The sequence below is a fragment of the Podarcis erhardii genome (genome assembly GCF_964252035.2).
Source record: "Podarcis erhardii genome assembly, chromosome: 6".
NCBI lineage: Eukaryota > Metazoa > Chordata > Lepidosauria > Squamata > Lacertidae > Podarcis > Podarcis erhardii.
This window is the reverse complement of record NC_138510.1, coordinates 83,336,361-83,352,147: the sequence shown is the minus strand read 5'-3', so window position 1 is coordinate 83,352,147 and position 15,787 is coordinate 83,336,361. Positions and strand designations below refer to the sequence as shown.

At 42.8% G+C, this 15,787-nt stretch overlaps 1 protein-coding gene and 1 long non-coding RNA gene across 2 annotated transcripts; one reads left to right on the top strand and one right to left on the bottom strand.

Annotated features, from left to right (window-relative positions):
* The first annotated feature begins 39 nt into the window (after positions 1-39).
* LOC309344049 lies at positions 40-5,391 on the top strand. Its single transcript, XR_014157579.1, has 2 exons — positions 40-645; positions 5,067-5,391. It is a non-coding gene; the product is annotated as an uncharacterized lncRNA (long non-coding RNA).
* LOC309343942 (complement factor H-related protein 2-like) lies at positions 3,062-14,072 on the bottom strand. Its single transcript, XM_081866198.1, has 5 exons — positions 13,892-14,072; positions 10,051-10,110; positions 6,531-6,713; positions 5,478-5,678; positions 3,062-3,728 (listed from the first exon to the last, which is right to left on the bottom strand). Exons 1-4 carry the CDS (start codon positions 14,067-14,069, stop codon positions 5,482-5,484), a joined length of 618 nt encoding a protein of 205 aa, XP_081722324.1. The 5' UTR covers positions 14,070-14,072; the 3' UTR covers positions 3,062-3,728; positions 5,478-5,481.
* Between the last annotated feature and the right edge of the window lie 1,715 nt (positions 14,073-15,787).

Below are 15,787 nucleotides of genomic sequence, written 5' to 3'. Positions count from 1 at the left end.
GTACACTGGTAGTGACGAGGCATAAGTCTTAAAATATGATACATTCTGCCTTCTTTTTCTACTCAAATGCCTAATTTTGCTCGTTTTTAAGGAAAACAAAACTAAGATGCAACCACAATAATAATAAAGATTTTGTTCCTTTAAAGAAGCAGGCAGTGAAGCAGGCTGCTCCTCACTCTCTTCTGAAGAATCTTCCATCCCGTTGCTAAGCAACCATTTCAGGGACTAACTGTCAATGGATGGACCCTGATGGAGATTCTGAGCGAGGACATTTCACTGGGTACCACAGTGAGATGGAGATGAAAACCAGGATTTCCAGATGAAAGGGTTAGATGAAGTCGACAAAACAGCCCTTGACTGTGCCAAGAGAGTCTTGAACAGGAGACAAGGCCAGCGGAGGAGATTTTTCCATCTTTGTGGCAGGGCTCTGAAAAGCATGTGGCAGAGGCAGGTGGCCAGGAGTGGGGAGCAGTGATTTACGGGATGTGACATCACTCGCAAGGCAGGAGCCAGAATGCCAGTCCCTGACATTCAAGCAAAACAGAAAAGGCCACCATCTCTATGTCATCTTCCCTGCCTGCCCACCACCAGAGATGCAGAGGAAGTTGCCACAGCAGCTATGGCAGGTGGAGGCACAGGAGGCAGGTATGGGACAGGTGGCGCTGTGGTCTAAACTACCAAGCCTCTTGGGCTTGCTGATCGGAAGGTCGGCAGTTTGAATCCCCGCGACGGAGTGAACTCCCATTGCTCTGTCCCAGCTCCTGCCAACCTAGCAGTTCAAAAGCATGCCAGTACAAGTAGATGAAGAGGTACCACTGTACTGGAGAGGTAAACAGCATTTCTGTGCACTCTGGCTTCTGTCATGGTGTCCTGTTGCACCAGTAGTGGTTTAGTCCTGCTGGCCACATGACCTGGAAAGCTGACCGTGGACAAACACTGGCTCCCTCGGCCTGAAAGCGAGATGAGCGCCGCAACCCCATAGTCACCTTTGACGGAACTTAACTATCCAGGGGTCCTTTACCTTTTTTACTTTTAGTGGTGACAGTAAAGGGGGTGTCTGTGCACAGAGCAGCCAGCACCCCATAGAGCAGGTGACAGCAGGCAAGGAGGGAGCAGCTGTGGAAGTGAGTGGTGGCAGAAGAGGCTAGTTCTACCGCCTGAGGTGCCTGCCTGGCCGCACCTGGTAGGAGAGGCCCTGGTGACAACATTGCAAGTCCAGCTACCACAAGGCAGAAACAGGCAGCTGAGGAGGAACACCTGTCAAATCTACTGCACATCCAGTTCTTGGTGGGGAAATGCTTTCTGCTGCAATCGGGGACCTAATCAGGATTCACATTTGCTCAAGAGGAATCCAGTGGGACATGGAGTACAGTGGTACCTTGGGTTAAAAACTTAATTCGTTCTGGAGGTCCGTTCTTAACCTGAAACTGTTCTTAACCTGAAGCACCACTTTAGCTAACAGGGCCTCCCACTGCCACCGCGTGCCACTGTGCAATTTCTGTTCTCATCCTGAGGTAAAGTTCTTAACCCGAGGTACTATTTCTGCGTTAGCGAAGTCTGTAACCTGAAGGGTCTGTAACCCGAGGTACGACTGTAATGCTCAGTCTTTTAGTGTGGCGTCAGTCATACTTTGGAACTCTGCCTATGGACCTCAGACAGGCACCTTCACTGTGCTTTTTTCGGTGCCTGCTAAGAACTGTTAGGATTTTAGGTATCTGATGCTGGCTAGTGTGATTAGTATAAATCACATGGGATGTCTGAGAAGAGTGTGGGAATGGAAGACTGTCTTATCTCTTCCATCTGAGAGTGTTATTGCACTGTACTTTCGCTTTTGCTGTATGCTTTCTGTTTTCTGCCAGAGTTTGGAGGGCATAGACATGATTATGGATTCTCCGTATATATTGTGAATAAACATAGTTTAGATCTATGGATGTTTCTATCTTCTTGCTGTGTGATACTCAGAAGACTTGTGTGCACTTTCCATATGAGAAGTGTCGCAGAGGGGCACTCTGGAGTGAAGGGACATGCCATTTCAGAGACGTGCCTACTGGGAGATGCTCGGAGGTACTGGGAGTCTACCCCCCCCCCGGAGTGTTTGTCAACAAGAACATCCTTGTTTCAGTTGTGTGAATCTTACTGGCCCAGATATGGAAAGAAGATAAAGTTCCTACCAGAGAAGAATGGCAGAAGATGTTAATGCTGAAACGGCTAAAATAACTGGAAGAGTCAGAAATCAGGAAGACCAAAATTTTAATAAGGAATGGGGAACATTTATAACTTACCTTAAAGACCACTTACAGATAGGTAGCCGTGTTGGTCTGCCATAGTCAAAACAAAAAATTCCTTCCAGTAGCACCTTAAAGACCAACTAAGTTAGTTCTAGGTACAGTATGAGCTTTCGTGTGCATGCACACTTCTTCAGATACCACTTCTGAAGAAGTGTGCATGCACACGAAAGCTCATACCTAGAACTAACTTAGTTGGTCTTTAAGGTGCTACTGGAAGGAACTTAAAGACCACTGTAAACAGTTAAAATCGTTGGAATAGCACTTGTAGTTTAAAGTTGGTTCTGGACATAATGGAAGAAGTAAAGGGTTTGGATTATCATAAAAGATGCAGGAGGAACTGATTAATAATAGAACCCACAAAGGGGAGGATGAAAGTCCAGGAGATTCCTTGGAATTTTGTTTTCATGATTTATGTTTGATATATCTCTGTAAAATTCTAATTTTAAAAATCAAATAAATAAATTTAATAATAATAATAATAATAATAATAATAATAATAATAATAATAATAATAAACATCCTTGTTTCAAAGAGGCTGCCCAGATGTGTAGAATGTTGACATTGTTTTAATCCGTATTTAACTTATTATTGTTTTAATTGGTTTTTAAATGTTTTAAACAGCTGTTTTAACTATTTTTACTGATAAGCTTACTGTTTTATTCTTTTCGTAAGCCGCTTTGAGATTTGTTTGTCGTTACAGTCAAGCAGCATAGAAATTTTGCAAAGTAAAAATAAATAATCAGTGATAAAAGACCACAGACTCAAAATTGTAATTGAAGCAAATTAATCAATTTATTAGTGTGCAATGCTTCCTTTAAGGAGCATTATTGTCTTCATAAATTTTGAAGAAAATAAAGCAACAAAGCAATGTAATATCACACTTTTATAAATTTCTTTTTTTTTTTTAAGATTGCATAAGTATAGCATTATACTTGCATTGACAAAGCAATCACAGGTTGTCATTTCTGATGCTAAGTGAAGATTTGGCCTCCAGCTCATCAAATCATGAGGCAGAATTTCTAAGCTCCATGGCATATCCTAATTTCTGAATTTCCTAGCGCACTTAGCACTTTTGAATAAAAACCATAGTTACCCAGTCATCGCTGTGGGCCAAGATCCGGCACTCTTCAGCTAATTGAAAGGAACTAGGAGTAGCAGAGTGGAATTCCCCATATACCGGTATGTTTTTGTTTCATTACTTACATTGCTTAACCCACATTAAGACCTAGACTATGTGTTATATTTATCTGGGGGGAAAGCACAACTAGGACTCCTGCTTTTCCACAACTTCTTCACTCAGGTCCCTTGGAAAACATTCCAGCACATTCCATTTTCAATAGTGTTATGATTCCACATTTGCCAAGACACCCTTGTTTCTTCTTTGTCTTCTTCATTATGTTGATGTTATGATGTTTTCCAGGACGCTGAGATCTCCTCAGACTGTCAATGAGAGTCATCGAAAAGTTACAAAGTGACATGGAGTTTAATGTTATCCATTTTAGTCCATCATGGTTGCTCTACCGTTCACTGAAGCTGATAGTTCTAGTTATACATTTCCAGTCAAAAGCAGTACAGTGGTACCTCGGGTTACATACGCTTCAGGTTACAGACTCCGCTAACCCAGAAATAATTCCTCGGGTTAAGAACTTTGCTTCAGGATGAGAACAGAAATCGTGCTCTGGCGGCGCAGCAGCAGGCCCCATTAGCTAAAGTGGTGCTTCAGGTTAAGAACAGTTTCAGGTTAAGAACGGACCTCCAGAACAAATTAAGTACTTACCCGAGGTACCACTGTATTCTTCCTGTTTTATGGGTTTTAATGCAGGGTAAGCGCATATGGGATGGCAACCTAGGCTTCATTTAGAATCGGTATTGGGGAAATGGGAATTTTGTTCCATCAACAGCTGTATGACAAGTGGGTTAACCTTTTTCTAGCCTTGCCCAGACTACTCTCTTATTTTGTGTTACGTCATGCCCCCCCCCATAGCAGCCATTTTGTGACTGGCACCCACAGCACTCTCTTGGTGTTCAAAATGTGTCCACCAGTCCAAACAGGTTGGTGACCTCTGCCCGAGACTTTCCATATAGCCAGCATCTGGCCCGGTCAATATTTTTATTTTATTTATTTATATTATTTCTATGCTACCCCTCATCATGTGCATTCAGGAATCGCCACAATAATTTAAAACACTCAGCATAAGTAGCAAACAAAAGAAATGTAAATAAATGTAGGGTAGCTTAGGATCGCAGATGGCCGTCTAATCAAGCACTACAAATACTATTAGTAATAGCAGTGGCACTGAAACGGTTAGTAATGGAAACCATATAGGGTTCCCAAATGGTCTTTTTCTTTCTTGACTTCCCCTGCAAAATGAATGAATCATGTGCAATCATTTTGTTTGACACTGAGGAAGAAAGGGGAGTTACTGATTTATGATCAACAAAGGATTTTACAATGTTTTTCTATACCCTCCCCTTTCAGCAGAGGCTGAATGGACTAAATTCAAATTATATTTGGGCTGGACCATGAGTGGAAGAGAGAGTAATTTGGTGAGATGAAGGACTGCTAATTATAACTGGCAGGAGTTTATTTATGTGACTTTGCTTTTTAACTGCGGGCTGAGGAAAATAATCCCCAGATTTTTAATGGCGGAGCAGGCATCATGTTGGGGGAGTTATTTATAGCCCAGCAAATCCTTGAACAACGGAAGGAATGTTTTCAAAGGAGTGGAATGTGAATGGACAAAGGACGATGGCAATAAACTGTCTCTTACACACCAGGTTTGGGAACAGAGTGCTGGAAGGATTACACACGGGAAATTGACTCTTATGTGTTTGGGAAACAACAAAGCTGCTGATTGTAAGGAAACAAGAAGGCCAGCTATGAAAATGGATTAAAACAATGAAAAAGATGAGAAGGTGATTAAAGAAGAAGAATGAAGTGCCATCATCAGGAAGCAAATGGACATATGTTTGTAACAGGAGCCGGAAACCTACCGTAATTATTTTTTTAAAAAAAAATGTATTAAATTTAAATAATTTGGATTGATTTGTTAAAAATTGGAAAACTAATACAAATTAATTAAAAAGAAAAAAGAAACTTTTAGTAATGTTGCTCCTGGTTGCTGTGGTGATAGTACTGATATTAAAATACGTGTGGTATGATTTCTCTGCTGCCATGGAAAGACTTACTGATTTAGATACATCTTGGATATACCCATGGCCCAGCTACACATTGTTTCATAAAAGGTGGTGATGATGGATCCTTTTGAAATCCTGATTTGCACTCAAACTGCATCCAGTAGTCCGACGCTCTCATGGATGTGGATTTAGTTATCGACCTCAGTTTGATATTGTTACGTTCCATGTCAGCATAATCTGCTCGACAAGTTTCTGAAGAAAAGCACAGAAAGAAAAAATACCACATTTTTCGCTCCATAAGATGCACCTGACCATAAGACACACCTAGTTTTTAGAGGGGGGAATGCAAGAAAAAAAAATTATTTAAAGGGAGCACTGAGCAGAGCCTGTATGCATCCCAGGCTCCGCTCAGCGCTCCCTTTCAAGAGCTGTGTGGAGTGTGTGTGTGCCGCTTATAATAATAATAATAATAAATTTTATTTATATCCCGCCCTCCCCAGCCGAAGCTGGGCTCAGGGCGGCTAACAACAGGCTTTTCCCCGAGGAGGGAGAAGGGCAGCTCCGCACGGCTCTTTAAAGGGAGCGCGGCTCTTGGGGGCTTTTCCGGGAAGTGGGAGGAGGGACTGAGGGGCTAAGCCAGAAGCTAGAACAACGAGAGGGAGAGCAGCGATCGCTCTTGCTGTTCTGGCTTCTGGGATAGCTGCGCAGCATGCATTCGCTCCATAAGATGCATACACATTTCCCCATACTTTTTAGGAAGGAAAAGGTGCGTCTTATCGAGCGAAAAATACGGTAATCATGTATATAGATGAATTCTTTTTAAACTAGGCTGGGCTGGGTAGGAATAGCTTTGAGTGCAATGCAGAACTCACTTGAACAAGCTGGTCAATGGCATCAAATTAAAATGTACTTTCTGCCAGTTACTGTAGCTTTTAGGCTACATCCACACATCACAGAAGAGAGGTCCACTCTTTCCCTCTGCCTCTGACATTGGGAGAGCTAGCCAGATTATGCCATGTATCTCTGCCACACTGCCAAATCCATTATAATGAGTCTAGGCTTGTTAATAGAACAAGAATGAACGATGATCGATTTTATACTTACGAAGGCATCTGGGCACGCCAACCCATTGACCATGTAAACATCTTGCACGTGGAGTGCCTTCCATTTCATACATTCTGTAGCACTGATAAAAAACAACTGAACCATGTACAAATTCTCGTCTTGAGGAGGCCAGGGTCATTGCATTATCAACATTAGGCGGAGGACCACAATTTATTGGGGACTCTACAATGAAAATATTGAAGAAGTTGTTATAGCAGATGACACTATGGTAAATGCCAGACTGCAAATACTAATACACTGTACACCTAGAAAGGCAAAGCAAACAGAATGGGGAATTCATCTTAATTTAAAATGAAATAAAATGATGTAAGGCTTCTTCCTATAAACTCGTTGATTGGGTTCTAGAGTAGATACATCTTCAGTTAGCATCTTACCTGCCATCATGCATCTCCCCCCAAACATCTTTCTTGTTATGAATCCACAAGGTGCCACAGTACTTTTTTTTGTTGGCACATGTCTCTGCCATTGGTCAGTGGCAGGGCACATGCGTTGAAAGATCCCAGGTTCAGTCTTAGCATCTAAGGCATTAGAGGAGATCTGTGAATAGGTCTCCTGCTGCTTCTTTTTAATGAAAAAATAATTGGAGCTATGTGGAGGATTCAGATTGGTACTGTTATCTGTACTTGCTTTACAATTTGCCTGATGAATTTTGACTCCCTTTCTCTCACACTCATTGGTGCTATGAAAGATGATAAGAATTGCTAAGCTGTGGGTGAACATATCAGACAACACAGTGATTCTTCAAACAGCTCTTGTTTATTCATAGGCCAGAACAGAACTGAACTGAAGGGTTCAGCCAGCCTGCTTATATATAGCTCCTCTACAACGCAACAGTAACCACTTTTCGTAACTATCCAATCACTGAACGTCACTTTCAATCCCTTATTTGCATATGTGGACCTGAGTGAAAACTATCTACAGTATCCCCCTGCTGGCCCAGGGTAAGAACTTCAGTACATAACAAAAATAGTTTGGGTGGGGGTAGGCTGTATGCCTGAGCCCCCTTCTAATGCCTGGATCTAGCATGGATTCAATTCCTGGAACAGCCAGGCTAGATTCTTGGTGAGGTAATGGCCTTCTAAGTATGGTATTAAGGTAGCAAAGAAAGGAGTTAGAAAGATAAATGCCAGAGTGCAGGATTGAGTTATATGAGCTAGAAGCTAGGAGCCAGGAGGCTGCAGGCTTGACAGTTGGGAGACAGAACCATGCCTGATTTCAATTGGAATCCAAGGCTATGGGAGAAGCAAGACCTTCTTGAGGTGTTACTACTGCGAACCCTTCCATCATAGATTCAGGTTGTATAACTGTATAAATAAACCATATATCATAAAGACACCACAGTCTCTGCTGTCCCTCATTCTGAGGAGACCGAACCCTGTAGACTGGGGTGGTGTGCAACAATAACGATAGATTGTTCCTAGAAATTATCTGATAAAGACCGAATGTTTGGTGCCATGCAGGAGAAATGATTCTGAGGAGATATGGAGGGTGTTTGTAGAATTGGTACTGTTAAAACGAAAAGGGTCAAACTATCGCAAGAGGAGTTGAAATTTTAGGAGGTTGGATAGTTACCCTGGAATGGTCTCCGTGATGGGGTGCACATTTTTTTATTCTTATTTATTTATGGTTATTACTTTGTCAAAATAAAATAAAAACATTTTAAAAAAGAAGTACCTACCACCACCAAACATTTAAATGATTGGTGACAAATTAATGTTCACATTATTAATATTCACATCCTAAAGCTATTTTGGGGGAAACAGTACACTTTCTTCTATTGAAAAAAGAAAATGAATGTTCAGTGGCTGTGAAAATACATGACCTGTAAAAGGCATTGCCATTTTTACCACCAATAAACTTTTTCATTGGAGGTGTGTTTCTTCCAACACATAATTATCTAGAACAGCTCCAAAGAGATATTCTGTATCTCCCCACTTTTTTGCCCTAAGCATCCATTTAGACAAATTAAGGTCGTAGTATTACTACAAATGGGACCTTCATCCTGATGCTCCTATTCAGGATACTCCAGTCCATGCCCCCTCCTATCTGGCTTTCCATTTCCCATTCTCCAACACTGAGTATGCATTCCATGGTCGCTGAACATGCCCAGTACTTGTTAAAGCTATTTTTGGATTTTATTTCCTGAAGTGTTTTAAAATATATATACTTCTGCAAACTAAGGGCTTCCCCACAGCCTGCTGGGTCCTTCCTGTGTGTGAAGAAGAAGAAAGAGGAGGAGTTTGGATTTGATATCCCGCTTTATCACTACCCGAAGGAGTCTCAAAGTGGCTAACAATCTCCTTTCCCTTCCTCCCCCACAACAAACACACTGTGAGGTGAGTGAGGCTGAGAGACTTCAGAGAAGTGTGACTGGCCCAAGGTCACCCAGCAGCTGCATGTGGAGGAGCGGGGAAGCGAACCCGGTTCCCCAGATTACGAGTCTACTGCTCTTAACCACTACACCACACTGGCTGGCTGCGAATGATGCTATGTTTTGGACCATCATTTGGAGAACTGGAATCACAGTTAGGATACTTGATTATGATTTGCTTTTGCAAAGAGGAGCATAGAATACCCCTGGTGTTTAACTCTGGCTCTTCATATTTATTTAACCCTGCTCTTCTCTAAGTAAGCAAATATATTAACATTTGATGTGCATATGTCAGGGACTGGACATTGGAGGAGGAATGGTGAAGACCTCTTCCCCCTCCTCCTGAACCTTCCAGAGAAGAGGAAGATTGTATAGATTTACAGCAGTGGCTTGTGGGAGGTCACATCTCAGAGGCTGAAGAGGGGAGAAGCTAGGAAATAATGGGAGAGGAGCAGGAAGAAGCAGCACCAGGGGCAAGACAGCTGACAGACTCAGTGTCATTAGAAAGCATGTGAGACCCCCCCCTCCCCCCGCCAGAACCCAGCAGGCATTGAAAGTAGGAGAGCAGAGAGTTCAGAGGCAGAAGGCACAGATCTGTGAATATTGAATAAAAGACATTGGTAAGAGCTTTCCTTGTCTGTCTATTCCTGGAAGGCTACCGTGGAGGGATCAGATTCCCTGGCGCATGATAGCACATCAGTGTGGCAGCTCCAAATATAGTGGTACCTCGGGTTACATACGCTTCAGGTTACAGACTCTGCTAACCCAGAAATATTACTTCGGGTTAAGAACCTTACTTCAGGATGAGAGCAGAAATCGTGCAGCACGGCGCAGCGGCAGCAGGAGGCCCCATTAGCTAAAGTGATGCTTCAGGTTAAGAACAGTTTCAGGTTAAGAACAGACCTCCAGAACAAATTAAGTACTTAACCCAAGGTACCACTGTACAGTAAATGAAAAAATTAGTGAGAGCACTCCTTGTGATGTCCTGAGCTTGGGGCCGTAGGAGACATTTTCTGGGTACATATCACTTCACTTCCTTAACCCTGGTGACAACCAACAATGCAGATTCTACACTGAAAAGATTAGGGCCCTAACAGACGTTCTCATTGGTGTCGTTCTCCAGCTTACCAGAATCATACAAGGGGTCCACCAGGTGTTCGTAAGGAACTTGTCCCGGAAATACTGCGACTGAAAGAGAAAGAAATGGAACGTGGAAAAGAGGGTAGCAAGCTGTGGACTTGACTACCTTTTGTTGATGGAGGAACTCAGATTAATTCTGCAGTAATGCCAGTAGTGAAATATTCAGTTCTGAATTGGTAAGCTCTGTCATTTATCAGGAGGTTGAAACATTTATCCCTCTCATCTACTCATTCATCCGAAAAACAATATAATATCCAACTCACATTCTGTCGTGTTGAGAAAGATGTGCTTTTCATTAAGAGCTAAATCTGCAATTTCTGGTGGGAAGGAAAAGGGAAGTAGGGATATTATACTCCAAAACCACCTGTAGCTACTTTTATTTATACAAGGGAACAAACAGTGATCCAACACCAACTTGGCTCATAGTGCAGAAGTTTCTTGTCCATTTGGTTCAAGCATTTCATTCAGCAACCTGGTCTTATCAATTATTAAAGTTTTAAATGGAGGACAACCAGCCCATCATTCATTCATTCATTCATTCATTCATTCATTCATTCATTCATTCATTCATTTAAAAATTATGAGTACAGCATGTCAATGAATATCTTCCACAAGAAGCATAGCTGCTCAATAAGTTCAGCAGCAGAACTTGGGGTCTCAAATTTCAGCTGTGCCTTTTGTGACACCAAAATTCAGGGGGCCCCCACCTCTATTCTAAATATTACTTGTGGCATCCCCTGAGGCTCTGTGCCCAATGTGACCGAACTGGTCTTGCCCCTCACCCCCTAAAATCTGCCTCGGATATGTTGCAAATCAGGTGGCTGAGTTCACAAAATTTGTAATCATTCAAAAAACAAACAAAAAAGGACACTCAGTCAACCCATCCTCAGCAATAGGGACGGAAGAGCTCTTTGTTTCCAGACTGTCTCTCCATAGTGGTGCATGCTCTAGTTATCCCCCGCTTGGACTACTGCAATGCGCTCTACGTGGGGCTACCTTTGAAAGTGACTTGGAAACTGCAGCTAATCCAGAATGCGGCAGCTAGACTGGTGACTGGGAGTGGTAGCCAAGACCATATAACACCGGTCTTGAAAGACCTACATTGGCTCCCAGTACGTTTCCAAGCACAATTCAAAGTGTTGGTGCTGACCTTTCAAGCCCTAAACGGTATCGGTCCTGTATACCTGAAGGAGCGTCTCCGCCCCCATCGTTCAGCCCGGACACTGAGATCCAGCGCCGAGAGCCTTCTGGTGGTTCCCTCATTGCGAGAAGTGAGGTTACAGGGAACCAGAGAGAGGGCCTTCTTGGTAGTGGCGCCCGCCCTGTGGAACGCTCTCCCATCAGATGTCAAGGAAATGAACAACAATCTGACTTTTAGAAGACATCTGAAGGCAGTCCTGTTTAGGGTATTTTTAAATGTTTGATGTTTTATCATATTTTTAATATTCTGTTGTGAGCCACCCAGAGTGGCTGGGAAAACCCAGCCAGATGGGCAGGGTTTAAATAATAAAGTAGTAGTAGTAGTAGTATTTGTTTCCTCTCAAAACAATGTATGGCAGAGGGAGAAATGAACACCACACCAAAATTCAGGCTTGGATAACAACTGCCCAAATGAATGCTGTGATCCTCTGCAGGCATGCACAGTGGATCTGGGATCTTCTGCATACTCCAAAATCCAATAAGCCCACTATGTTGGGCTTTCAGAAGACTAGCTTTGTCATAGGAAGGTTTTTTGGCCACTTGGTTACAAGACCTTCAAATGTATTTCAGGATTATGGCGGGAGCAACAACGTAGACCTTATTGGATGTCTCTCCACCCAGTGAGACAAGAAGAACTGGGACTTCTACACTGAAGTTACCAGATTTTTTTTCAAACTTCCTACTAAATAGATGAGTTTTGTCAGGGGACTGATTTGTAAATCTGGGGACTGTCCCCAGGAAACGGGGACGTCTGGTAACCTTATTCTACACAGGCCTTCTATGTAGCAGCACTCAGATGCTGGGGTTCATTTCTGAGAGGAGATTAGCTGTCCATCTCATTTACTCATCAAAGTATTATCTGAGAGTGGCTCACTGATGTTTTTAATATATATATTTTTGCCACTATTTTTATAAGCAGTTTCCGTTATACTGTTTGTATTCTATTTTTAGTTACTCTTTTTTAAAAATAAAAATAAAAATCTGCATGTTGTTCTGGGAGGTAGAACTGACTTCTAGTGGAAGACTTAAAAATTGGATGTGGTTTATCATAGATAAAATGAACTCTCTCCCACCCCCACCCCCTTACTTAATTAATGGAGGAATGCTGCAAAGCAGAAACACTGATGGAACCTGCTCCTTCAGCTGATGCTGGTACATGTCTGCACAAGGCGATTTCTTCTGAGTCAGCACAGTTTCTGACCTACGCCCCTTAGCTCAAAGAGTTTGCTGTCATCCTGGCTCTTCCACAGTACTTGCCACGGCACCGTCACTTTGGATTTGAACAGAATGGTAAAAAACCAACAACCTCACACTAAACCTCTGTCTATGCCAGGTTCTGATGCCATCCAACATTTTCAAAACACCAAACAAAATAACACCACAGTAATCAACCGAGCAGAAGTCTTTAGTTAGGAAAGAGTGAGAGGAATTAATGGGTAAATCTGAACATGTCTAAGCCTAGTGAAGGAAGAATAAAAACATATGCCAGTGCATTCACAGCTTTTATTGTAGTAGTAGTAGTAGTAATAACAACAATAATAACAACAACAACAACAACAACAACAATTTATTTATACCCCGCCCATCTGGCTGGGCCTCCCCAGCCACTGTGTGGCTTCCAAAAAAAATACTGAAATACTCTAATACATCAAACATTAAAAGCTTCCCTGGTCTGGTAGTTGTTGTTCTCTTTGACATCTGGTGGGAGGGAGTTCCACAGGGAGGGCGCCACTACTGAGAAGGCCCTCTGTCTGGTTCCCTGTAATTTGGCTTCTTGCAGTGAGGGAACTGCCAGAAGGCCCTCGGTGCTGGACCTTAGTGTCCGGGTAGAACAATGGGGGTAGAAACGCTCCTTCAGGTATACTAGACCGAGGCTGTTTAGGGCTTGAAAGGTCAGCACCAACACTTTGAATTGTGCTCGGAAACGTACTGGCAGCCAATGTAGGTCTTTCAAGACCGGTGTTATATGGTCTCGGCAGCCGCTCCCAGTCACCAGTCTAGCTGCCGCATTCTGGATTAGTTGTAGTTTCCGGGTCACCTTCAAAGGTAGCCCCACGTAGAGCGCATTGCAGTAGTCCAAGTGGGAGATAACCAGAGCATGCACCACTCTGGCGAGACAGTCTGCAGGCAGGTAGGGTCTCAGCCTACGTACCAGATGGAGCTGGTAAACAGCTGCCCTGGACACAGATTTGACCTGCGCCTCCATGGACAGCTGTGAGTCCAAAATGACTCCCAGGCTGCGCACCTGGTCCTTCAAGGGCACAGTTACCCCATTCAGGACCAGGGAATCCTCCACACCTGCCCGCCTCCTGTCCCCCAAAAACAGTACTTCTGTGTTTTAGAAGCTGATTAAGCATCATTAAGCAACAAACAAGTATTCATTGGCCAGTAGATACGAGATGCAGCATAAATCTTAAAGAAACTTTAAACTGGCAAGGGATGTAGCAAATCCCAATATTTTCACCAGACATGTTTTAGTTTTATAATATTTCTCTTGGAAGGGTGGCTATTAATTTATTAATTATGTACAAAAAGTCTACATTACCTCTTGGGGGGGGGGCTACTCCAAAGCCAATATCCCATCCCTCTGCTGCCCAAAAGAATTCTTATTTTGACTTGAATAACTTACGCTGCTGGAAAATACAGCATCTCCACAGGAGGAGCAGAACAACGTAACTCAGGCCGTTCATGTCAGTATTCCAGGCACTTGTCAAAGCTTCTGACCAGTTTGGACTTTTTAGCAAATAGGTCTGGTGGCTGTCCTTGAAAAGGTCTTTCACCTTCTCTAGTTCCATCGAATTAATCATTGACTTGTTGCCACGCGGCAAAGTTCATCAGGCTTCTGCTGCAAAAATAATGGATTGTAAAAGGTAGCATTTGGAGGATATAACCTGGAGGTGGGCATGCCCAAAGGCAAAACCAAATGAAGCAACAAAATTATTTTTTTACATTTATACAGCAGGCTAATTTGCACGTCTGTGGGAGCATGCACAAATACCCCTCTGCCCTCTTCCATATTATCAAGACCATCATAGGATTTGAGGACAAACCCAACTAGGCAGTAATCTTTGAGGTATAAAGTAAGGATCATTGGGGAGTGTCGCTTGGGAAGAGTTCTGAGAGCCAGATTGAGGGGTCTGGGGGGAAAGGCATTTAGAAAAGGGGTGGGTGGGCTTCATGAGCAGAGGTTGCAGCCCCTAGTAAAGTGGTACCTTGGAAGTCAAGCAGGATCTGTTCCGGAAGTCTGCTCAACTTTCAAAATGTTTGGAAACCAAAGCACGGCTTCTGATTGGCTGCAGAAAGCCAATCGGAAGCCGTGGAAGCCCCGTCGGACATTTGGCTTCCAAAGAATGTTTGCAAACAGGAACAGTCACTTCTTGGTTTGCGGTGTTCGGGAGCCAAAACGTTCGAGAACTAAGCTGTTTGAAAAACAAGGTATGACTGTACTAAATAAATACAATGGCAGACTTCTTGCTTCCTGAAGTGAAGGGACCTTTCATACCCTCCAACAGTTCTCTGATGAATATAGGGACGTCCTAAGGAAAAGTGGGACATTCTTCTCCCTTGCTGCTATTACCAGCCTTTTCTGCTTTTCCAGTGTTGAAGTATCAGCAATAATGTTAGGAAGGCAAAAGAAGAAATTGACATTTTTACCAAGAGTTCGGGCAACGCATGATAGTATCTGACCAACCACCATCATTATTAGACAGGACAAGTGAGACTTGCAGCAAATATAGTGTGAAGTGCTTCTGGATTCTGCCAGACAGTCCCTTTCTTATTTAAGCACTTTTCTTTCCAGGATACTCCATTCCATTTGGCATAAGTTTTCTTATCCCAACTGACAGCCTTCTGTAACCACTGAGCATTTTCAGTCTCCATTGGGCAGTTTTTGGGTTACCCCCCCCTTCCACTGAAGTGTTCCCCACACCCATCAAAGATTCTTTGAAGGTCTGCAGATCTTGAGCTTTTCCCTGAGCCTGCTGGTCCATAAGGAGCCACAGCCAGTTTGCTTAAGCACACATCTGATATGCCCAGTTATTATGTGGAAAATTTTGTAGAAGCTTCATCAATTCATTTAGCTGTTAATTCATTTAGTGAAACAGATACGGAAGATGTGACCGTTCTGTTGGCTACAAATACTCTACGATCTTTCTTGCACCAGGTTATGATTTGTTATTTGCTCAGGGATTGTCTCTCTTCTCCTCCAACTGTTGCACCTCAAACTTTTTTAGATTTGAAGGATAAAACATTGTTTTCCTATATTGTATTTTTCAATGCCTGGACATTTCACTGGAATCCTTTGACTGAAGGGTGTTCTGGAAAGCTTTTTAATAAATAAAAATAAAAGGCTTAGTCCGCTGAAGATTTCAAAAAATCTGTATTAAGCAGAATAATGACCATTTTTGAGCAGGGTTGCTTAAATGTTGATGACACATTCTCCATATGACTTTGAATGACTCCCTGCATGGAACTCTGGCTGGCGCAAGTCTTTGTGGGGAATAAGACGGATGAGACAGGAAAATGG